The sequence below is a fragment of the Colius striatus genome, chromosome 2 (genome assembly GCF_028858725.1).
Source record: "Colius striatus isolate bColStr4 chromosome 2, bColStr4.1.hap1, whole genome shotgun sequence".
NCBI lineage: Eukaryota > Metazoa > Chordata > Aves > Coliiformes > Coliidae > Colius > Colius striatus.
Window position 1 is genome coordinate 76,038,104 of NC_084760.1, and position 22,497 is coordinate 76,060,600.

Genomic DNA, 22,497 nt, shown 5'->3' on the forward strand with positions numbered 1-22,497 from the left:
TTTTTTTCCAAACAGGAGAAACTGCAGGTTAGCAGGTATTCTGCATGTCTCTGAGTGGACGGTATTTACATGTCAGCCTCACTGTGTATGTGTGTATGTACTGTTTTTTTGTATATTTACTGATTGTTTTTAGACTTCTACTGAGTGGCATATTACTGAATGATATATTCATATTTGGCAGCAGCCTCCCATACTGGAGCACAGTTTCTCATAAGGCCAAGAGCAAAAAAAACCACCCCACCCTTCATAGCCAGAATATGTCTTAGCTTTTTTTGAAGTGTTTCTTGGCAGGATCTCTATTGGAAAATTGTTTGTAGATAGTATATAAAATTAGGATGAAGTAAGAGAAGGCACACACAGTGTGAGTGCTGCTGTGGAATATAAGGATGTAAAAATTGAAAATAAGTATTTGTTCCTTTTGTCATTACTAGAAGTCGGTAGATTGTGTAGTGTGTATTGTAGTATAGTAGACAGTCAAGGTCAGCAAATGATGTGGTGCTATACAGTAAAGAACACCTAATGCCTAGTTAATTTTCTTCAGTCCTGCTTAAAAGGCACATACCTTGCTTAAATTTCTGCATGGGTAAGATGTTGCTGCATGTGCATTTGACCTAAGGAAGCTGAAGTTTTCTGGGATAGATAATCTTGATGGAACTCTGGATCAATTGAATTTATTGCTTCCTGGAGAAAAAAAAAATCTTGTTGCTTGTAGCCTCCTTCTAGAAGGAAAATGGGCAGTTGTAGAGTGGGAATATCAGTTACACACATTTGGTGAGACTGATTCAAAAGGACCAGAATTATCTGAGCAGAGAGATTTGTTTTGGACCAACAATCCCCTCACCCTTGGACATCAAGGAGCATGATGTACTTGAGCAATTCTCCTAGAATGTGGATGGTAATCCTGGAAACTCCTGGTAATGCTGGAAAACTAACCTTTGGTCATATTGCAGAATCAGAAGCCTGGCATCTTGAGTAAAAACTTACCTCTGTTGTATGAGTTCTTTGTGATGTATGTTATAACTGGGTTTAAAAATGCACTCTAACAGCTGCAAATTCTGTCCAACATTCTCACTTCCATGATAAATATAACTTCAAGTATCTGCAAAAGTTATTTTGGTTAGAATACCACTCATTTGTACTACGGTTATGCATTTCCCTGAGATACCGTAGTTTTTCACACTGACGGAAATAAATAATGCCAGTAGCTGTAGCAAAATGGGCAATAGAACAGCTGTGGAACACATTCTTTGGCAAATCCCACAGTTTAATCAATTTTTCTTTTAATCTATTATCTTCTATTTAGCACTATGTTGAACTTGAAGTAAATCACATGAAACTCCAAAGCAGCTGAATCTATAGATTGCAGTCAAAATCCAAGAGTGAGCAAGAGAGTTTCTTTGTTTATTTTAGATGAAAACTGGGATGATGATCAGCTTCTTGGATTTGAACCGTGCAATGAAAACCTCATAACAGGTTGCAACATAATCAACGGGAAATGCGAATGCGACACCATTCGGACCTGTAATAATCCATTTGAATTCCCAAGCCGGGATACTTGCCTGTCGGCCTTAAAAAGGATTGAAGGTAAGCACTTGTCTTCCATAATTCAAAGTTAGTGATTTTTTTTCTGTGCATTTGATGAAAAGCTAGGGTTTACTTTTGTATGATTTATGATAATTTGGTTAGTTTCAGATATTTGTGATCTTGTACTTTTCATAAGACAGCTGAATGTTTTAAAGGAAAATAGGAATTCAGTAAACCTGGCCTTCCAAGTGCCTAGATTCAAGAGTGGAAGGAGCTAATGCTTTTTGCTTTGTCTGTTGTGATATTTGCAGATTTTAAGACTAAAACTGTTCTACTTGTAGTGTATGGTAGCTACCTTTGTGTATCTTCAACCCTACAGTGGTGTAGAAAACTCTTTTTAGATGTATTGATTTGACTGAACCATGAATAAACAGTGGATTTTAACAGCAAAGGTGTAGAAAAAGGAATAGTTGTTGGTTATATTTCTGTCTTTGTGCATATGAATGCATGAATTGCCGTTTTATTTAGGCTTACAAAATATACCGTTACTTTAATGCTCATATTTTTCAGTTTCTTTGTTCCCTTGATTAGACTTTCATTAGGCCGTATACGTTTATACTTCTGCACATAAATGATTTTTTTTCAGGTTTTTCATTTTGTTGGGAGTGTTTTGATTTTTTTGTTTGGTTTTTTTTTCCCTTGTTTACTGCTGAACTAGCAATGAGTTGGCTCAAACATATCCAGTTGGAATTAAATTCCCATGGTGTTTTCTAGCATTGTTTAGAACAACTGTCAAAGATTTTGATGTCGGACCTTTTCTACGATGATATATTTACTGTTTATTTACCAGGAAGGTGCAAAAGTTGAATAGTGATGTGAATCTGCTTAGTTAGTCTACTTTAAATTTTAAAGTCATAATACAAAAGTAAATGTGTTTATAAGGCTACCAGTCATATTTAAAGTTACTATCTGTGGGTTAAGGAAGTGTGATCTGATGTCATCTGGCTTATTCCTTGTTTGATAAGAAAATTGTTTTTGAGGTACAAACTTTAAATAAGGGAGTCATGTGAGGAAAATGTAGCTGGCAGAGACATGTTCATTGCTGTCGGTCGTGATATTGCACATAAAGGCATACGTGTGCTTTGTATGGTATTTGGTGGAGTTTTTTAGCTCTAGGAAATGAGACACAATCTTTCACCCAATACATTTCTGTAGTAGTGCGAAGTAGCACATGAGTTTGTAAGCTTACCACTTTTTCATTTACTTGTGAATGTATGACTAAGTCTGTAGTAGTTAAGCAGGCCTCTATTGGCATTACAATCTATCATGTGTTTAACTTGCTAGAAAAATCTGCCCTGGCTGCCTTTTTGGTTTTTTGCAGACTTGTAAGAAATTGACTTAGTTTGTAGAATGGCATAGCTAAGAGAGATTGATTCTTGGTGTAGCTTACCTTCATTGAAATTCTCCTTTAGCTAATTTTCCATCTTTAGAAAGAATAATATTTTCATCTTAGCCACAAGGTAACAATAATCTACATGTAAACTGTCTGGTATGACAGCAGTAATGCAGATTTTTTTCCAGAGATGCAATTTTATGTTTTGTTTATTTGTTTTCTTGGTTTTACTTCTCTTTTTGGGGGGAGTGGAATGTGTGTTCTGCCAAAGCCTCAGACTGTAGGCCAGCAGTATGAGAGTTTAGAACCTGTTGGTTTTTAGTCCTTCACAGATAGGAAGGATAGCTGATGCAAGTGATAAAATGACAACAGAGCCTTCAAGTACCAGAAATCTAGCAGTTATAACCTGTTTCTTACAACAGTCCATCTTTTACTCATAAGGATGGGAATTTGCATTTGCATCCTTAGACTGTTAAACCTTACCATTGAGAAATATTTGAAGTCAAATCTATCTGTACTTCCAAATAGAAGGGCAGAATTCATAGTGTGACTTTGATTTGTCTGTGTTTGACAGCTGTAGTCAACAGTTTCAACACCAAAATGGTGGTTTGCACTGATTTTGGTGTTTTGCACTAAATGTTTATTCCTCTTTCTCTAGAATTGGGAATTAAATGTGAATTGCTTATGGAGGTTGTTTTAAATGCATTGCTACTTGTTTTGGTAATTAAGATACATGCTTCATTCTGTACTTAAGTTAACGGAAAAGAAGAATAACTTCTGTCTCCTTGTGCTTGCCACAGTCTGTTTGGTAAACAAGTCAAGTCTCTTAGACTCCTGTAGAATGGGATAGACACTTTGTGTCGGAGCCAGTATTTGCTGTTTGAGTATTCCAGACTTTCAGAGTTTACAGTCTAATAGTTGAATTAATGTATTCAGAAAAGTCCACCTGAAACATGGCTTAGGGAGTATGCAAACCACATACTTTGAGCATGTTAAAATAGAGAAATGTATTTCCATTTTTTTCAAGGCAAGCTAAATCTTAATCTGCAGTGTCATGTAAAAAGACATGATTCTTAAGATGTGTTAAATACATCTAATTGATGTTTTCCAACAATCTAAAGTACTGATGTATATATTCTGCTGATGTACTGATGTATATATTTTGGCTTGTCTGTTAAAGATAATAGCAGGAAGATTTGAAACTAGTAGCTTAAATCTTGAAATACTGTAATTGAATCTGCTGCCATGGAAAGTGGGACCAAGAGAGTAATCTAACTTCTCACTATACTTTATATGAATTAAGTGTGATTAGAGACGTAAGTTGAGCACCTGAATGACAGATACACCACAATCAAAGTTTCTGAAGAAAACTTGATGTAGAAAAGTGATGCCTAAGCAGCTGCTTCCGGTGTCTCCGACTTTGAGGATACTTACTAAGCAATTGAATGTTTGTATTGTTCAGTGATGTGTCACTGTGCAAGACTTTTGATATTCATTTTAAGTCTCTGTATCATTCACATGGTGATGAACTTCCATAACATAACTGAGGCATCCTACTGAGGGGAAAATGGGTCGGGTATTGGGAAGTATGAACATCTTATCAAGTGAGCTACTTTTTTTTTTTTTTGATGGTACTATTCTTAAAAGCACAGCTAAGATAGATGTATAATTTTACAGAATATTCGTCAAATTGGAACCTAGAAAATTAACTTACAGTGGTATCTACAGAAATTCTGTCTCAGGCAATTTCATTAAAGTTGCATAGCTGTGGCAAGTAATCTTAGGTTGTATAAATTCATTTAATGGAGGGCCTGTCTCTCAGTTTCCTGAGCAGTTTCCTTCCTATCTGAAGGCTAGGGCTATCTAGAGGCCAGTGGTGCTAGATCAGTGTGGATTGCTGTTCTGATTAAAATGTATTCTGTGGGTTTTCTTTCTCTTTTTTTCTCTTTTGGATTTTTTCTTCTTGAACAGAGGAGGAACGGTGTAGTTAGTCTGCCCCAACCATACCAAATGTATGGAGGTTCATGCACAGGAGTTGCTGCTGCTAATGCATCGTGTTAGTTGTAGTTGTCAGCTCTGCCATCCTGTATGGCTCACTGAACATCACCTTTACCTGAAGCTGTGGAGTCTGTTCTATAAATATGACCTGGCAAATAACAAGCAGTAAGCTGAAGTCTGAGTCTTGTTTCCAGATATTAATGCCTATGTGCTAAGGAGTCAGGGCTTTTGCATGTACTTTGGTTTCCTGTGTTTTTGTGCTTGCATCTTCCCCTTCAAGTGGTTTTCTAGTCATCTTCATTTTTTTTGTCTTACACTTGAGCTTTTTGTACCTTGTGTGGTCTTCCCTTCTGGGCTTCAGGTAAGTTTTAGGTTGCTTAGTTAGCCAACCCAAAGTTCTATCTTATTAGCTTCATATAGGAACTTTCTTTCCCTGTGGGCTCATGTCTGCCTGCCTTCCTGAGCTCCTGCATGTTTTGTTCCACGTTTACCTTTCCCTGCCTCCTTTTCTTGCTTTCTTTGCCTACCTGTTTCATCCTGTTGGCACCTCAGTTCACTTAAATCACATGAAGCAAATAAGACAACTTTATCTACTCTTCCTTCACAAAATCAGGCTGCGTGGGCTCTAACATTACATTGCTTATGTGTCATTGACAGGGCCCAAAAGCCATGTTCTTCGTTTTGTCTCTCAAAATCTTGCTCTGCCCTGAACTAGGGAAGCCTGTAATGAGAAGAGTTTTTTTGGTTTTTTTAATCACCACTCAAATATATGCAACTTCTGTAAGGGTTCTGATATCCATTTGCAAGAAAGCACTGGGGCTCATGCGAAGTCTTGGTGATACAGGTACTGAAGGCAGTTGTCATCCCCACCTATTGCCCTTGTCCTGAAAAACAGGAGGATTAGATATATTTGAAAGTTTTGGTTTTGTTGTAAACTTGATAGCTCACTTCCAAGCATAGCTGTACTGCAAATGTTCAAAGACTTGTTACTTGAATAGGGTGCCATATAGCTTGAAGAAGATTTGAGCTTTAGAGGTCTAACTTAATTTACCGGGCTTAAAGTGTCTGCTTCTCTACATCGACTGTCAGTGCGTTTTCATATTGAAGGTTTGTATAGTGGTTATAAATTGTCTTACGATGAGGAAATGCACATATTTAGGACCAGAAGCTGTCTGGAAAAGCTATTACATACCTAAATGATAATAGATCTGTTGGTTTTTTTTTTTTCTTTAAAATGCTTTTGCTTTTGGTTGTTGTGTTGATGAGTGTCTCCTCTGATGTGGTTCAGGATATCCTGTGTTCTTGAGCTTGGAAAGCTTGTTCCTATTCAGGAGATTGATGACAACTTGGTTGAAGTGGAGACTGCTGGAGTGGACTGTGGAAAACAGCCAGAGAGTGAAAAGTGACAAGATGCTGTCGTGTCTGCTGAGCCACAGGAAGAGGCAGAAGTCTAATAAGCTGTGCCTATGCATTCTCATAGTCATGGTTTAAGAATTAGCCGGAAATGGTACAGAAGAGTCAGTTCTTAAGACTTTGTGTGAGACACAGAGGATTAGAGGTGAGGGAAGTAAAAGAAGAAGCATTTTTTTTTTTTTTTTCATGAAGATAAATTTGTAGGGCATTGGTAGATAGTAGCATTGGAAACTTGTTGTATAGTGCTAGTCCAAGTACTTTGAAATCTTATCTACTATGTATGAAGAGTCAAACAGGAAGTCAGTATCTGAAGTGACCCAGCCTCAGTAGTTCAAAAGACTGTGTCCAGTTCTGAGATTTCCTTCTTTCTCTCCCTCTGTGCTAAACTCTGTCAGCAGTTCCAATATCCAGTAGAGCTTTAAAGAACAGGAGCCTAATGATGTCTCCTCCTCCTCTACCAGACAGAGCAAGTCATGATCTGTATTCTGTGAACTGCCTGTGGGAAAGTGGTGTGCTTTGCCACTTTGCCCCTTCAGAGGCAGTGACAGGTCTTTAGAGTAATAAATCCCACCTTAAAAAATATTCCTTACTAGAACAGCTATCTCCTCTTCCCTCTGGAAGGTCGTGGGTCAGAGGGATTCAGGCTTTCACAAGGTGAGATATACTTAAGGTTGAGATCTCTTCAACTGGATTTACTAAAAACTTCAATCTGCAGATTCTTTCAAAGATGAGAAACCTCCTGGTATTAGCTGGCTCCTTTAGAGTAATTTGGCAGCTGTGTTTTGATAATAGCAAGTACTGATGTGACACAAGGTGTTCTCAAGAGAGAGCATAAGTGCCACTAGCTGTAGCAAAGGTGGTGGTTTTGTGTTTCTCAAATTCTCTCACTGTACATTTGAACTCTTAAGAGGAATCAACTTTATCAGTTCATACTCTACTAAAAGCATGAGTATTTTCCATGCCAAAGTTAAGCCCAGTCTTTTCAGAATATGTGTAAAGGATAAAACTTGTGCCTTTTTAATGACAGATGTGATTAATGCTTTGGGTAAACAAACACCATTCACTTGCATTGCTGTCTGCATGTAGAACCTGCAGCTGATACTAAACTGCTATTTTAACAATTGCTTCTTGGTTACCTGACTTGCACCTTTCTGAGCTATTCACTGCTGTCCTTCATAGGTGAAAGGAAAAGGTCTTTTAAGTCTCTGGTATCTATTAAACTGGCTTATTGCAACATACTCCTTGCATTCCATTATTTTTTACATGTAACTGAGTAACTTTATGCTGGCAAAAGTAGCAATACCTGTTAGACCAGTCCTGGAATGACAAATATGAGAAGGTAATTTTATTCTGAATGCTTGTTTGTTGTTGTTAAGTCTGATTTTGTGTTAAACTTCACTTGTGTGGTCTTAATAGCTGCAGCTACATTGAAAAACTAGAATTAAAAAAAGCGCATCAAAACAAAACCAAACTACAATAAATGCAGTTTTATGCTGAATTATCAAGCAGATAGGAGAGTGAAATGTGTTTAATCTGATACACTTTCCACTCCTCTCACATAACAACTAACGTATGTTTTTACTCAAATAATTGAACTTACAAGGTTGTCATATATTTGCTATAAGGAATGCGCTTGTGGCAAAGGTCCAGATTTTACCCTTGAACATGCTTGTAAGAGCCAAATAAATACATTTGAAGGCAAAACTTTACATGAAACAGAGGAAAATAGCAGTATATCTTTTGGGCTTTGCTTTGCATAGGTACAGAAGGAAAAGCCATTTGATCTGGAAGTAGTACAAATTAGGAATGCTGGTATAAACTGGAGTACACAAAGAAATCTTCCAAAAAAAATAAAAAGGGAAGATAGCTTGCTTGTTAATTGCTAACAGGATTTTGTAACACTGGCACATCTGGCAGTTGCCTTCACAGCATAAAAGAGCAGTGTTCAATTTGCAGGACTTCTTGCTGCTTCAACTCTAGCTCCTCAGAGAACTGTTCCCTGATCAAGGAAGTATGATCTCTTTCTGATGTATTGGCTCTTTTGGCATGTCCTGTTTTTAAGATGAGTTGACACACAGAGAACATCTGTGCCACGAAGTTTCAAGCTAACAGTAAAAAAAACCTTGCAGAAGTTTCAGAAAGATATATCAAAAGGGAAAACTGACTTTCATATTTCTTTAGTGATGTGTCTGGATACATGATTTTATTTTTAATTAGACTATGAATAATACTGTTTGTAATAATGGAGGGAAAACAGCATTGCAGAAAACATTAGGAAGGAAGATTGAAGAAAAAACCTCAAACTAAGCGGTTGGTTTAAAAAAAAAGCCCTTACAATTGTAGCTAATGTTATATCTTTGTGCTTCTATTTTTTTGTTGGCATTTTCTGTAAATGTAGTGTTTTTACTGCATAGTAACTGAGCACATTGTCTTTCTGTTCTATGTTTGCTTATGTGAGCTGCTGGACTGATGCCACCATTGCCTGCCCTTCTTCCAAATCCAAGTCTGTTGGGTATATAATGCTTATAGACAGTATAGCATTTTCAGTTTGTGACACTTGAGTATCTGTCAAACTTACAGTTTCTGAGATTGCTGTGGAAAGAAGTATAATGTTAATGGTAGGCTTTGAGATAGGACTGGGAGACAAAATACATCCTACAAAGCTAGTAATTAGATGTGGATGGTCAAAGCATGTTTACAAAGGAGGATGTTTCTTGCCTTTTTCTGTTTCGAATGCCTACCTGCATTCATCTGAAACTGAATAGAAAATTTTTTTTATACCTGAAGCCTCTATAAGAGGAGAAGAACATGGCAGGTATCTTACAGCTGGTAAGATCTTGCTTTTGATAAGTTCAGTGCCTTCTAAATGTTCTTTTCCGTGTTGGTAAGTAAGCTGTGCTGAGGTTTGTCCCCTCTAACTGTAGTGGCAAGTTACAGATTTTAATGGATGCTTCACCTTAATTTCTGTTAAAGTTGGAAAAGAGAGGGGAAAATGGACCACGTGACTTTTAGCAGAATGCTTCCTGGTGCAGTGTTGATTTTAAGGATCAAAAGTTATCTTCACATGACAGAGGAGACCTGAGCAAAGATCTTGAATTGAATGGTGTGTAAACATTAGGCTAATGTTGCATACTAGCAGGAATCAATATTCCTGTGGCACTTGGTGTGCTGGGTCACAGGTCTTGTTTTGACAGGGCAAGTCTTGTTTGGCTACATGCAGCATTGATACTGACAGAAGTGTTAGATGAATGTGTCCAGTGATAGTGGAATCAGTGACATACTGGTCAATACGACAATTCTACTAGAATGGTTATGTCCCTGTAAATAATGAGGAAGATTTTATTGGAAAAATGTCTTTTTGTTTGATCACCTCTGCTAGACATCACAGTAGTCTCTCTAAAGAATGATACACCATTTTGTAACTCTGAGTAGTAGTATAGCATAGTGACAAACTGCTTTAGCTCTTTGTCTATAAATTTAGGCTTCTAATTATTTTGTGAAGTTTTGTTGTTGTTTGGGTTTTTTCTAAATTATACAAACATAGTGCAGCTTCCACAGCATTTCCACATGCTTTTCTGTGCAATGGAATGAAACATTACCAGCAAAATGTTTGTCTCTAGGGTGGATGGCTGGAGACTAGAGTCAAAGCAAAATCCTGTGAACTGGATGAGTTTTGAAGGAACTTTGAAGTCCCTTGCAGAGGATGGAAGGTGGGAGGGGAAAGGAGAAAGAGCAGTGTTTCTGAAAAATTTCTACTTCAGAACAGGCTGCAGATAGGATGCTTAATAAGCTTGGTTTGCCCCAGCAGCTTTTGAGTAGGGCAAGTACACTCATATAGCTGTTCGAACAGTACCCTCTTTAAAATGTATGAGTATTTGACTCAGTCCAACTTAAACATTCCAAAAATGTGCGTGAACCTGTCTCTTGTCTGTATTCACTACTAGAAGGAAAACTCCTTCCTCCCTATTGAAAAGCACTTGATGATTAATACCGTAATAGAAGAAGTCTCTGTCAAATAGCTCACAATTGTAAAGTTGTTGCTCTGGAAGTAAGCAAAATGATTAATATGTAGAATATAATGGTGATATTAGCATGATAAGAAAAACAAAGATATTCCCCTAACAAATATTTGTGGTTGGTTGTTTTTTTTTTTAAAAACAGATAATAATATTTAGCATTCTGTATATTAACTTATATGAGACTTGGCATGCCTTTTCACTGTTGTTTTTTCTATGCTGGTAAATGAAGGGGAATTTTAATTGCTGGTCGAGCTTTTTGAAACTAGCTGATCTCTTGCCTACCTTTTCTCTAACCCAAGGTTCTGCTGACCTACATGGAGAGAGTCTCCAGTTTCCACGTTCAGTAGAAGTGTTTCAAAGACTTGTGTAATGACCTTTGGAAAGTAATGTTGTAAATCAGATGCTGTCCTAAATCTATCATGGGGCTCTGCATTGAGCACTTGCCCTCTGTTGTTTAGTCCATTTTTAGTGTATGTTGTGAATCATTTCATGTGGAATACTTGACCTGCTTCTGTTCATCTTCCTTCATCCCATTACTGTTACCCACTTCCACCAGCCTTGAGCACGAGATATTTGGTTTGGGATTATTCCCTTTCAAGAAAAGGCAAAGTTTCCTTTTGTGTCAAGTGAATACCTCATCAGATTTAGCTATGAGGCACCTCTCTAAGAAACTGTCCTTTCATTATTACTAGGTGTGATTATTTCTCTAATAGAGGTGCAGCTTTGGGGAAGAGCACTTCTATTATAACAACTAAAAATCACGTCTGAATTTCCTCAGATGTGTGGCCATCTACTTTTCATCTTACTGTGGAGCTGAATACTTGTATGGAATTAAAAAAACCAAAGCATTTTAAAGAGCGCTTTCAGCTACAAATTATCAGTCCTTATTACAGAATCAGAGCATGGTAGGAGTTTAAAGGGACCTGTAGAGGTTGTCCAGTCCAACTCCCTTGCTAAACCAGATTCACCTTCATCAGGTGACACAGGAACGTGTCCAGATGGGTTTTGAAAACCTGAGAAGGAGACTCCACAGCCTCCCTGGGAAGCCTGTTGCAGTGCCCCTTCATCCTCAAGAGAAAAGTTTTCCTTCTTGTTCAAGTGGAACTTCCTATATTCCAGCTTGTGCCCACTACCCCTTATTCTGTCACTTGGCACTACAGAAAAAAGACTTGTCCCATCCTCTTGGCACCTGCCCTTGAGGTATTTATAAGGGTTGATAACATCACCTCTCAGTCTTCTCCAGGTTAAACAGCTCAAGGTCTCTCAACCTTCCCTGATGAAAGAGATGTTCCAGTCCCCTAATCATCTGAAGAGAGTCCAGTGGATGGTACCAAGAAGTTCTCTGACTCTGTTGAACTGGGGAGTTCAGACTGGATGCAGTACTCCATAGCCTTGGTAGGACAGAGCAGAGAGGTAGGATAAGTGCCCTTGACGTGCTGGCAATTAACTTAATAGCACTAGATCTGGCTGATGCTATGTGACAAATCCATAGTTTGCCCTTCCCTTTTTGAAAAGATGTGGGTGTGTGTAAAACCATTTTGGATTTTTCCTGTAGCCATGAACTAGCTGTAATCTGTCACCGATAGCCTGTTCTAATGACCTAGGCAGAAAGTTTTGTTCTGAGCTTATTACTTCTGTCTGCCTCTTGCTCTGCCCTTCTGGGTTCAATATGAGCAGGTGTTGCTTGATTGTACCCTCCTGCCCCCCAGAAAAATAACCTTGCATAAAAGTTTTTTTGTAAGTTCCTTTTTTTGTACAAAGACCTCTGAGAAGAATTTATCACTCTGCCTCAGTGTTAGCAGATGTATAGCTCACAGTATAAACAAAAGTTCAAATGTCAGTTTAAGGGTACAGAAAATACCTAGTTATAAACAGGCTTTTTAGGACTCAATTCCACCATTCTCGATGACACTGTAGTGAGATGGTACTCTGTCCAATATTTTTATGTGCTGGAACTGTGTGTGTGGTACATGTGTGTGCTTTATGGATGCTAAAAAATATAATGCCTGCCTTGCAAATGCTGAGGCATCTGTCTGTTCATTGTCAAAGTATTTTGGGCACGTGATTGTGCTTATAATTACTTATAATGGATTCATCTGCACAAATAATACGGGAGAGGATAGATATTTTATAGGCAAGGCACTAACTTCAAGGTTGAATGGTTTTCTCAAAGAAACCAAACCAACAAGCCCTAGCCAAAGGTGGTTTTAGCCATAGTGCCAACCAGCAGTAGCTCTCCCCATCTTGAATTTCTATGCATGTTCTCTTCCCTGTTGTTTTAGATTCCCTAAGTTGTTCTGTATTTAAAATATTATTTACATGATACATATGATTTACATTAAATATCTTATCTAGAAGCAAATGTGTCAACTTATGTTAAAAGATGTAAATTCTGCCTTTCTGTCCAGAAGACGTAAAGATTTCATCAGCTTTTAGCTTCAGTTTGGAAGAGAACAAATAGTACTATTGTATGATCAACTTTGTTGTAGAGACATGTAAAAATTGTTGTCATAGTGACAAACCAATCTACATAATTTAAGGTGTTAGAATTTAAATGGCTTGTCAGATACATATGCCAGAATCACAGCTCCTATAAATGAATGCACTAATATGGTAAGTGTGTTTGGCACTAGCATATAACTGCAGAAGGGCAAGGAAAACACACTCTTGATTTAAACAAACAAAAAAAAACCCCAAACTGAAAACTCAAATCTGATTTGACCTCTGGCTGGAAGATAGTCACATATAGCAGTGGAGGAAATGCCTGACATTCTGGCCTTCTGAGCTGGGACTTCCAGCTCTTTGGCAGACTCCCATGTGTAGGTCTGATGTTTTTACTTAGCTGTCATTGCAGACTTCTTGTAGAAGTGAATAGGGGACAGAGTAATGCCAAAAGCAACAGGTTTCATCTTTCTGCTTTGAGTCTTTCTGTAATATGTATTAATTGCTTTATGAGAGTTTGGAAGGCAAGTTCCTAATCTCTTGTATATTTTTAGAAACCAATTTAGAATATTAGTATGAAGATGTTATAATTTGAGGAAAGGTACTCTATTTTTTAAAAAGCCATTCTGCATGTTTCTGAAGAAAACCACTTCAAATGTCAAAAATTGTCCAATAAACTTGACTGATACACCATATGGGAATGATGGATAGAAAACAAAATGTAAAATAATTCTGTTAAGCAAAATTTTCTAATTATTGTGCCATTATAGTTTGTGGGCAATGTGTGTATTCCTTATCTGTATAGATTGCATGTAAGAGAAGACTAAAATCAATCTCAATGGTGCTGCTTTTCAAAAGTCTTGCACTTCATACTGGCACATCAGCCATGGAGTTAGACCACATACTTTAGTTTGTGATGCTGTTCTAAGCATCCAGTCCTTACCTGTCTTCTGTGTGCAGACTACTGCTTTTAGCTTCTGGCTTACAATAACTGGATACCTTCTGCTGGGTCTTTGATGTTTTGCCAAGTAGGCAAACTGAGTAAAAGGACAAATACATTGAGCCTGGATCTCACTTGGCTGAGCTAGAGAACTGCTGGGAGCTAAATGCTTTCGTGTCTTGTTGAGCTAAGTCTACCCCAGAGCTTGATGCCTGCAGCCCCAGGAGTCATGAAAAAGAGCATAGTAAGGCAGGACTCCTCATCACATCTTTCTAGGACCTGTAAACACCGATTGAACCAAGCAAGATAAAATGGGAGTCTGTATGTGTGGGGAGGATGAAATCAGAAAGAAATACTTAACTTTTTTTTTTTTTTTTCCCCAGACATCTCCTCCTAGTGTTGGAGAGTTAAATTGCTCAACAGATCAGTCTGCTAATGCTGTTCGTTGTGTGACATTAGGTGTGTTAAGCAAGAAATTAAGTACTTTAAGAAAGTGGAATTTTTGAGAAAGTACAAGTAATGGAGAGTGGATGGGGCTCAGATCCTGACTCAAGGGCTGTGTCTGTATGGTAGGGCTCTGCTCATTATAAAGAACCAGGCTGACCAAGTGATTCACCGATAGGTCTGGATCTCTTACCGTACATGATATGCATACCATCTAATGCATGAGTCTGAAGCACAGCTCTAGAGAGCCCTAGAAATGAAGAGAGAAAATGCCCTCCTCAACATGAAAAGTGTGTTGTTTTAAAACTTTTTATTACTACATAAAGTAATTCTAACTTTTTTCAATGTGTGTTTCCTTAGTCTTTTTTAAAACTCTGGAACATGTTACTGAGGTTCCCTAACTAGGTCTGTAGGAACTGGCATCATCTAAAATGATAATAGATATTGATAGTGACTAAAACCAAATTTCTGGTTCCTATGCTATTCTGAGCAAGCTATTTCTTGAAATGAGGCATAAATAAGGACTCAGTTTAACTTCTAATTAACAATACCTTGTGAGGATTGCCCTATACAAGAAGATTACTTATACAGTTTACTATTTTAAACTTTTATACTACTGTACTCTGCAAGTTTCTTAAGTTGCAGTTGAGTTTCAACAGTTGAGGTGAAATTATCTCAGTCTTCAGGTTTCACTTACAGATGTATCTTCACAAAAGCACATCCCTGACCTCTTTTGAATGGTACCATGACATTCCAGTAATGTGAGTAGCTTTCTACACATAGAGAATGAACGCTCACTGTAAGAAACTCTAACACTTTCTGTGCTGAGTTATCGCTACTTCAGTTCAGGACAGAATAGCAATCTGTGTGGCTTTTGATTACGGTCCTACATTTGTGAAATGTTGCAGAATATGTGTTGCCAAAGCAGTAGTCTTTGTTTTCGTTCTCTAGGAATCTTTGTTTTCGTTCTCTCAATCCTAGAGCCTATTACTGTGAAAGCTGCTAGCTTGTTGACAAAGGAAAGAGCTTTGCTTTCTAGCAGAAATATAGTCTGTCTTTACAGCTACAGTCCACACAATTCATCACTGAGTGATCAAATATGGATTCACATCAAGGTACGCATGGTACGCATGCACCTCTTTATCACGGAATCTTAAGGGTTGGAAGGGATGTCAAAAGATCTTCTAGTCCAACCCCCCCTACCAGAGCAGGACCACATAGAGTAGGTCACACAAGAACTCATCCAGGTGGGTTTTGAATGTCTGCAGAGAAAAAGACCCCACAACCCATCTGCACAGCCCATTCAGTGTTCTGTCACCCTCACAGGGAAGAAATTTTTCCTTGTATTTTTTTGGAACCTCATGTGTTTCAGTTTATATCTATTGCCCCTTGTCCTATCATTGGACATCATTAACAACAGCCTGGCTCTATCCTCCTGACACCCACCCTTTACATATTTGCATACATTAATGAGGTTACCATTCAGTCTGCTCTTCTCCAACCTAAAGAGCCCCAGCTCCCTCAGCCCTTTCATCATAAGAGAGGTGCTCCACTCCATCATCTTGGTGGCTCTGCACTGGACTCTCTCCAGCTCCTTGTCCTTCTTGAACTGAGGGGCTCAGAACTGGATACAGTATTCCATATGTGGTCTCATGAAGGCAGAGTAGAGGAGGACAACCTCTCTTGACCTACTGACCCCAGCCCTTCTAATACACCCCAGGATGCCATTGGCCTTCTTGGCCATGGGGGCAAATTGCTGACTCATGGTCATCTTGCTGTCCACCACGACCTCCAGGTTCCTTTGCCCTACACTGCTCTGTAACAGTTCATTCTCCAACCTGTACTGGTATATGGGGTTATTCTTTCCCAGATGCAAGACTCTACACTGAGCCTGTCCAGGTCTCATTGGATGGCAGCACAGCGTTCTGGTGTATCAGTCACTCCCCCCAGTTTAGTATCATCAGCAAACTTGCTGACAGTGCCCTCAACAAGGTCATTAATGAATAGACAGAACAATACTGGTCCCAGCACTGATCCCTGAGGGATTCCTCTAGATACAGACCTCCAACTAGACTCCGCCCCATTGATCACTACTTTACCTTCTTTGCTTCAACCAGTTAACAATCCACCTCACTACCTGATCATCCAGCCCACACTTTCTCAGTTTTGTTTCAAGGATGCTTTGGTAATTCTTACATGTTTGCCTCCCAGATGTATCTCTCAGCTGAAATTTAAATTTGTGGAATACAGAGTAAGAAATAAAACTTACTGAAACCTCTCTCCTTTTATTTTCTGATAAAAGCCCAGCAGACATGTGGGAATCATTGCTAGCTCTGCAGTATTGGCCCACCTGTGGTCTCCTGTGACAGATTTTCCTCTTTTTTTCCTTCCTACCTCTTAGAGGAAAAATTGCCATAGGCTACAGCTGAAGAACTTAAGGAGGAGTGCAGGATTGCAATGGAGGCAGGCAAAAATTAAGGCAAAGGAAAAAATGTCCTAAGTATATGACTTACAGATGCATAGTGCTTGTGATCTTGCATATGCTTTGGGGTTTTTGGGTTTGGGTATTTTTCCTTGTTTATATTTTGTGGAGGTTTTTTGTGTTTCAGGATTTTGGGGCTTTTTTTTGTTTTGGCTTTTTTTATCTGTTTGTTTTCCCCTGAAGTGAAACTAAAATATCCAAACCTATCTACTATTTACTAAGGAATCTGTAGTAGATGCAGCCTCGAAGTGCTCGTGGGTTACCAGGGTTACGGAAGTTTGCACAGGTACATAGCCTAGTAAGAAATCACTTCAAATAACTTTGTCAGTAATCCCACTGAGGAAGCCTATCTGTTTTACATGGAAAAGGGTTGTTTGCTACCTCTGAGTTATGTTCTATGAGTATGCCTTTGATAAGAGTTTGTTACTTAAGTTGTATGTTGCTCTGCACTTTGTAGTCTGGTGGCTAGGTCTGATCCTGACTGAGCTGAATGAGTGATACTTCCATTCTCGTCCATATTTTGTGTAAACAAAGACTGACCTAGTTTAGGCATTAAAGTGCTTCTGGCTTTGAATCTCAAGTGGAAAAGGGGACTTTATGGCCTGGCAAAAAGTGAGGATTCTGCTAGCTGTTTGCCTTGAGTCCCCACCTATGTGCTACCAGTGTCTGTGTTGCCTTGATATGACATGCTATGGGTCCATGCTGTGAACTGGGCAGGGGAATTCTTTAAGCTGTTAGGACTCACAGAGATTTTTTTATTGACAAACTGCAATGAAGACAGTCTCGTGAAGAAATGAGATTTTTATCATTCTGCTGCTTCCGTGTCTCAGACTCTGCCCTTCCCTGTTATTACTTTTGAGATTTATCAGATCCCAGCAGTTATGACAAATGGATAGGGACCTGAAAGATATTATAATACTTCAAGTAGAGAAAATGAGCAGCCAACTGAGGGGGACTATACAATACGAAATCAACTTCAGTATTAGGCAGCAGAGAATACAGGAGCTGGAGGATGTATGGAGAGAAGTATACTGTGACTTTCTGAACAGATAGAAAAGCATTTGAAACTCTCATCATCTTGGGTGCTACAGAATGCAGTTGTTTAAATGAAGCTGCAGAGAACCAGGCTTGGTAACTTCAGTGCAAGTGAAATTGTATTCTCTGTTCTGTTCCATGTTTTCAAATGTTTCCAGTTAAAACTAATAAGAATAAAAATGTAATAGTAATGAGTTAGAAACAATACCTTGAGGCTCTAGGTGCCACTAGGTGGCAGAACCCCTGCATCTATTCTGTGGATGTCTTTTTTAGCATCTTGGCGGATTCTTCATCTATAACAAGTGCTTTTCAGCTGTAGTGTAATGAGTACCAGACATTAGTAGGGATGCTTAGGTGGTATCCTAATAGGACTCATATTGGCTGTTGCAGAAAACATACAGAGCTTTCAAACTATATCCTTTATTATTCAGACTTGAACCACTTCTGCAAAGTCTGCAACTCAAAGCAGTTGTTGGCATTTAGGTGTCACCATGTGACTTACCTATCCCTCTTTCTTGATTCCATTGTTAGATCAAAAAATGAGGTGGTGACAAAGTGATGCTTAAGAATGCATTGTAAGAACTGTCAACAGTGACTGAATCATGAAAATGTTGAACGGCTTTAATCTGTGGTGGAAGGGAAAGTACAATTGAGTGTCGGAAGCGTAGTGTAGTGTAGTGATTCATTTCTGTTGGTGAGATTATTGTAGCTGGGTAGAGTTACCACTTGGAAAAAAATGTATCTTGAAGCATCACTTGTTTAGTGACTGTCTTTGAGATTCCTCTTCTCTTATTTTCTAGTCTTGATTCCAAAATGCTTGTCATTTGTTGAGTGTGGGAGGTTATTTTAGCTTCATTTTATTACTGTTTTGACATACAGAGCAGCTGGATAGATGGCTGAGGACAACTCAACAACAAGGCCTATATTTACTAGTAGAGGGCTATCAAGGTCGTGGGTATGGGGACATGATAAATTCTGCAATTATTTTTGTATGTGTGCTTATTGCAATATCTGAGGTAGAGCCCTCTTATCCTGCATTTGGGGATTCACTAGGACAAAGTCAGAAGATATCCCCATCCTTGTGATCTACTTCATAAATATCCCATCTCTTCTAATGAAGACCTTGATGAGTGGATGCTCAGTAATGAGTCCACTAAATACTGAATGACAAATCTAAAGGCAACAATATGGGTGGGTTTTTTTTCTATAGGTGCTTTGTTTTAAAAACATATGGATATTTCAGCTTGGAGTATTAATGCTGATTAAAACTGATGTGTCAGATTTCAAAGCAACTTGATTAGGGTTTTTGAAAGGGATTTGAATCACTTGGCAGAATGTGATGCCTACTCTGAATTTCGTATACAGTTGATGCTCTGCTGCAACAGAACAGTTTGATACAGATATGTCTGTTCACCGTGAAGAAATACAGAGGAGTGCTAGCTTATTGCATTTGTTGGGTACCTGTTGTTAGTTGATACTATCATTTTGCAGTTCTGGAATAATTGCATGAATGAGAGTGAGCTTTTTGTGTAGTACCCTGGAGGAGTTGTACAAGTCTGTTATTTCTCAGTAACTCCAAATAAAAGTTTGTATGTAAAAGGTTTCTCCCGCTTGTAATTTTCTTCTGGTGCTACATTCGGCCACGCATGACCTTCTTACTCTACCTTTCTAGCACATCTACTGTGCCTACTCTTGACCATATTTCCCCAGCTATTCTGCATCAAATCAGTCCTCTCTTCTGATGATCTTCATGGACATCTCATTCTTGCTTCATCTTCCATGGATCTACTCTGAACAGTTGATCAGGAAATACAAGTGCTATTGCAGCCACTGTCCAGTTCTGCATTACCAGTTTGAGCATGTGTTACAGATGTTTTGGAACTTCTACTTTGGGTGGTGCTAGGTATAATTCTCATTCTAGTCTGTACAGTGATAGTTTGGTTTAGGTTGTTTTGTTGGTTTGTTGTTTTTTTTAAGAAGAGACCTTAGGCTGTCAAATGCAGGCAGTGTGGCCTATCTGGAAAAGCTCTTTGTCTGTGTCTGAAGAGGGTTTGTCTTTGTCATTCCTTTAAGATTATTGCTGTTTAACTGAAGAGTCTTTGTATAATCTGTAAGGGAATGTTGAAGGAAGCACTGTGAAAGGAATAAATTCAGCCAAAAATTAGGGTAGTGTGTAGGGAAATGTTACTTTGGCTGTAGGTTTATTTATTATAGGAAGATGAGTTAAAATAAAACTGCCAAATACCAAGGAGTCATCTGTTTTTAATCTATGTATGTCTTTAAAAATACACTACCCTGACAGAAATACCTGAAACATCATAGTGTTCAGAATAGTGTCCTGTTCATGCCATCCAACTCCATATAATGGCTTCCTATAAATTGCCACAGAGATCCTTCAGCAGGCTTTATTTGTGGTGTAAAAGCTATGGGTGAGCAAGAGTGATGCCTTGCCATCTCAATTTTTTTGACTGTTTTGGTGATGACTTCTGATGAAGTCAGCCCTAAGATGCTGAAGAAAGTAAGTGTTGGTGAAGGGGATTGCTTAAAAAAAAACAAATACAAAACAAAACCCCACAACAACAACAAAAAAAAACCAGAAAACACCTCCAAAAACAAATTACGAAAAAACCCAACATTGGGGTCATGTGGAGATACTGAAAATAGTATTTTACTGATAATACCCTGAGTATAATTCCAAAGATAGCTGTGGAGTATGCATTCAGAGAAGCAGTATTGAAGATAAAGGTGTATTTTTATCCTGTTGATGAGAGGATGAGGATGAATAACATTTAAAAAGTTTTCCTTTGTGTCCAAGATCTTACGTGGGGACCTCATGAGTTTTTTTTCTTTGTTCAGAGAGGAAGTGAAAATATACAGTGAAGGAAAGTATCTTGTACTACCGGCCTTTGATTGTATTAGATGTTGTTTTAGAGTATGTGAAATACCATAGTATGCCTGTGAAACTGCGAGACATGCTTGAAGAGAGGCTTGGTTTTAAAACACTGTTTTCTGATGTACAGGGTTGTGCTGAGACTGTATGAGTGCAGTGGACTTTATTTAGAAAAGTTATTTCTGAATTCCTGAAAGGATGACAATCCTTTAGTTGTTCTGAAATGAGAGACAGAGAACACTAACAGTGCTGGCTTATACATTCAGATTGTGGCTGTGGTCTTGTCAATCTGGGGAGAAAACAGTTCAAATAAGCTTTGTGCCAACTTCTGTGTGAAAAAGTTTAATTTCAGGCTCAGTTCTTTTTCCACTTGACTGAGATGTAAGTGTTCTGATTCTGCAATATAACTTGACTTGGGATATTAATTTTCAGCTTATGAAAGTGCCTTTGGGGAGCAATACGTTGGTCTGGTGTCTTTGTGCTTCCTTAGGGACTGCTGTCATCCTGGGCTCTTGGCTGTAGATCGTTTCTGTGCCTCTGCCTGGCCAAGAAGCTAGAGAATCAAGTTTTATAGGGATGTCACACTGGGTTAAGTAAATTAGTTTTGGACTGTGCAGCCAGTGGTTCTTACCAGCTCCAGCATGATCCTTTTTAGCAGGTGGATTAAGTCTATCAGCTCTGCAGTCCCTGGCTTCCATCAATCTTGAGCCCGTGGATTCGTTGACACTGGAGAAGGTAAGTCCCTTAAAAGGGAATTTTCTTTGGAATTAAAAAAAAAAAAAACCAAAACCACAAACCACCAAACTCGGCATACTTTCAATTAGTTTTTGAGGAAGTGTTAGTACTGTGTGTTTAGACCTTTATCACCAATGCTGCACATGTCGTGTGATCATATTGTGGTCATAACTCCTGCAGAGAAGCATTTCTCTGAGTGGCTTTTTGAGACTCACAAAGTTCTTTTGCTGGATCCAAGGGGATCACAGAGTATTCAAGAGTAGTACCACATCTCTTTCGCCTGTGTGTCTGCTTTGCTCTGTTTTGCTAGTGTGGCAGATGAAGAACAGGCTGCAGTTACTGACTTGGGAGCATTTGCAGAAGCTACTGACAGCTGTTCTCCTCTGAGGGAGACAGGCCAGCAGCTGCTCCTTGCTCCGCTCACTCTGTGGTAACTGAGCTGCAGCTGATACAAAGAACAGTGCAAGAACAAATGAGCCTAGCAAATACTGTGCTTTCCAAAAGTTTTGAGACACTCTGTCTTTGAAGGTGTTGACCTTCTCTGAAGATGGTGGTGGAATTATTTTCTTTTGAGTGTAAATAAGTGGTTGTTGCCTTCCCTGCCCCATTAAGACTTAGAAAAAAGAATGCTAAATGTGCAGATGTTCTATCTGTGGAAATGTGAAATATCTTTTTTTGTAGTCATGTCGTAAGTTCTTTTATCAAATCTTAAGCAGTTCATAAATGGACTGTGGTTCTTAATATAAAAAAAAAAAAGATTAAATTATTGAGACTTCTACTATCAGTAGCTTAAAGGTATCTAGATATTTGTGATTCCTACTGTTCTGCCATGAACTTTGTGTAGGACTAAAAACAAAGATAACCACTGTATAAGTCAACTCGCTTGCTCCCACCTACAGGTCTGGGCCACATAAGAATCCAACTTCATTTTCAATTAGTAATCTATAAATCATTAAATATTAGTTAAAAAACATTAAGAAAACAATGATGCATCAAGAATTTAAGAATTGGGGAAAAGGTGTAAGTGTGCCCCTTGGCTCATTTGTTGGACATTGAATAACAAGAGTGTTTTGGGTTTCTGGTGCACAGAGGGTTGAATCTTCTCTGTAAGGAAATTGCATTTTTACCTTGACATAGTTCCATGCTTTTGGGTTGGAAAACTGATGCTGAATCATGAGTGAG

General features: G+C 38.5%; 1 protein-coding gene across 4 annotated transcripts in view; it reads left to right on the plus strand.

Annotated features, from left to right (window-relative positions):
* Positions 1–22,497, plus strand: part of CRIM1 (cysteine rich transmembrane BMP regulator 1) — a 195,591-nt gene that overhangs the window by 12,974 nt on the left and 160,120 nt on the right. For all 4 annotated transcript variants that reach the window (XM_061991131.1, XM_061991132.1, XM_061991133.1 and 1 more), the window contains exon 2: positions 1,411–1,584. In XM_061991131.1, coding sequence (XP_061847115.1) covers positions 1,411–1,584 — 174 coding nt within the window. The remainder of the gene's footprint in view (positions 1–1,410; positions 1,585–22,497) is intronic.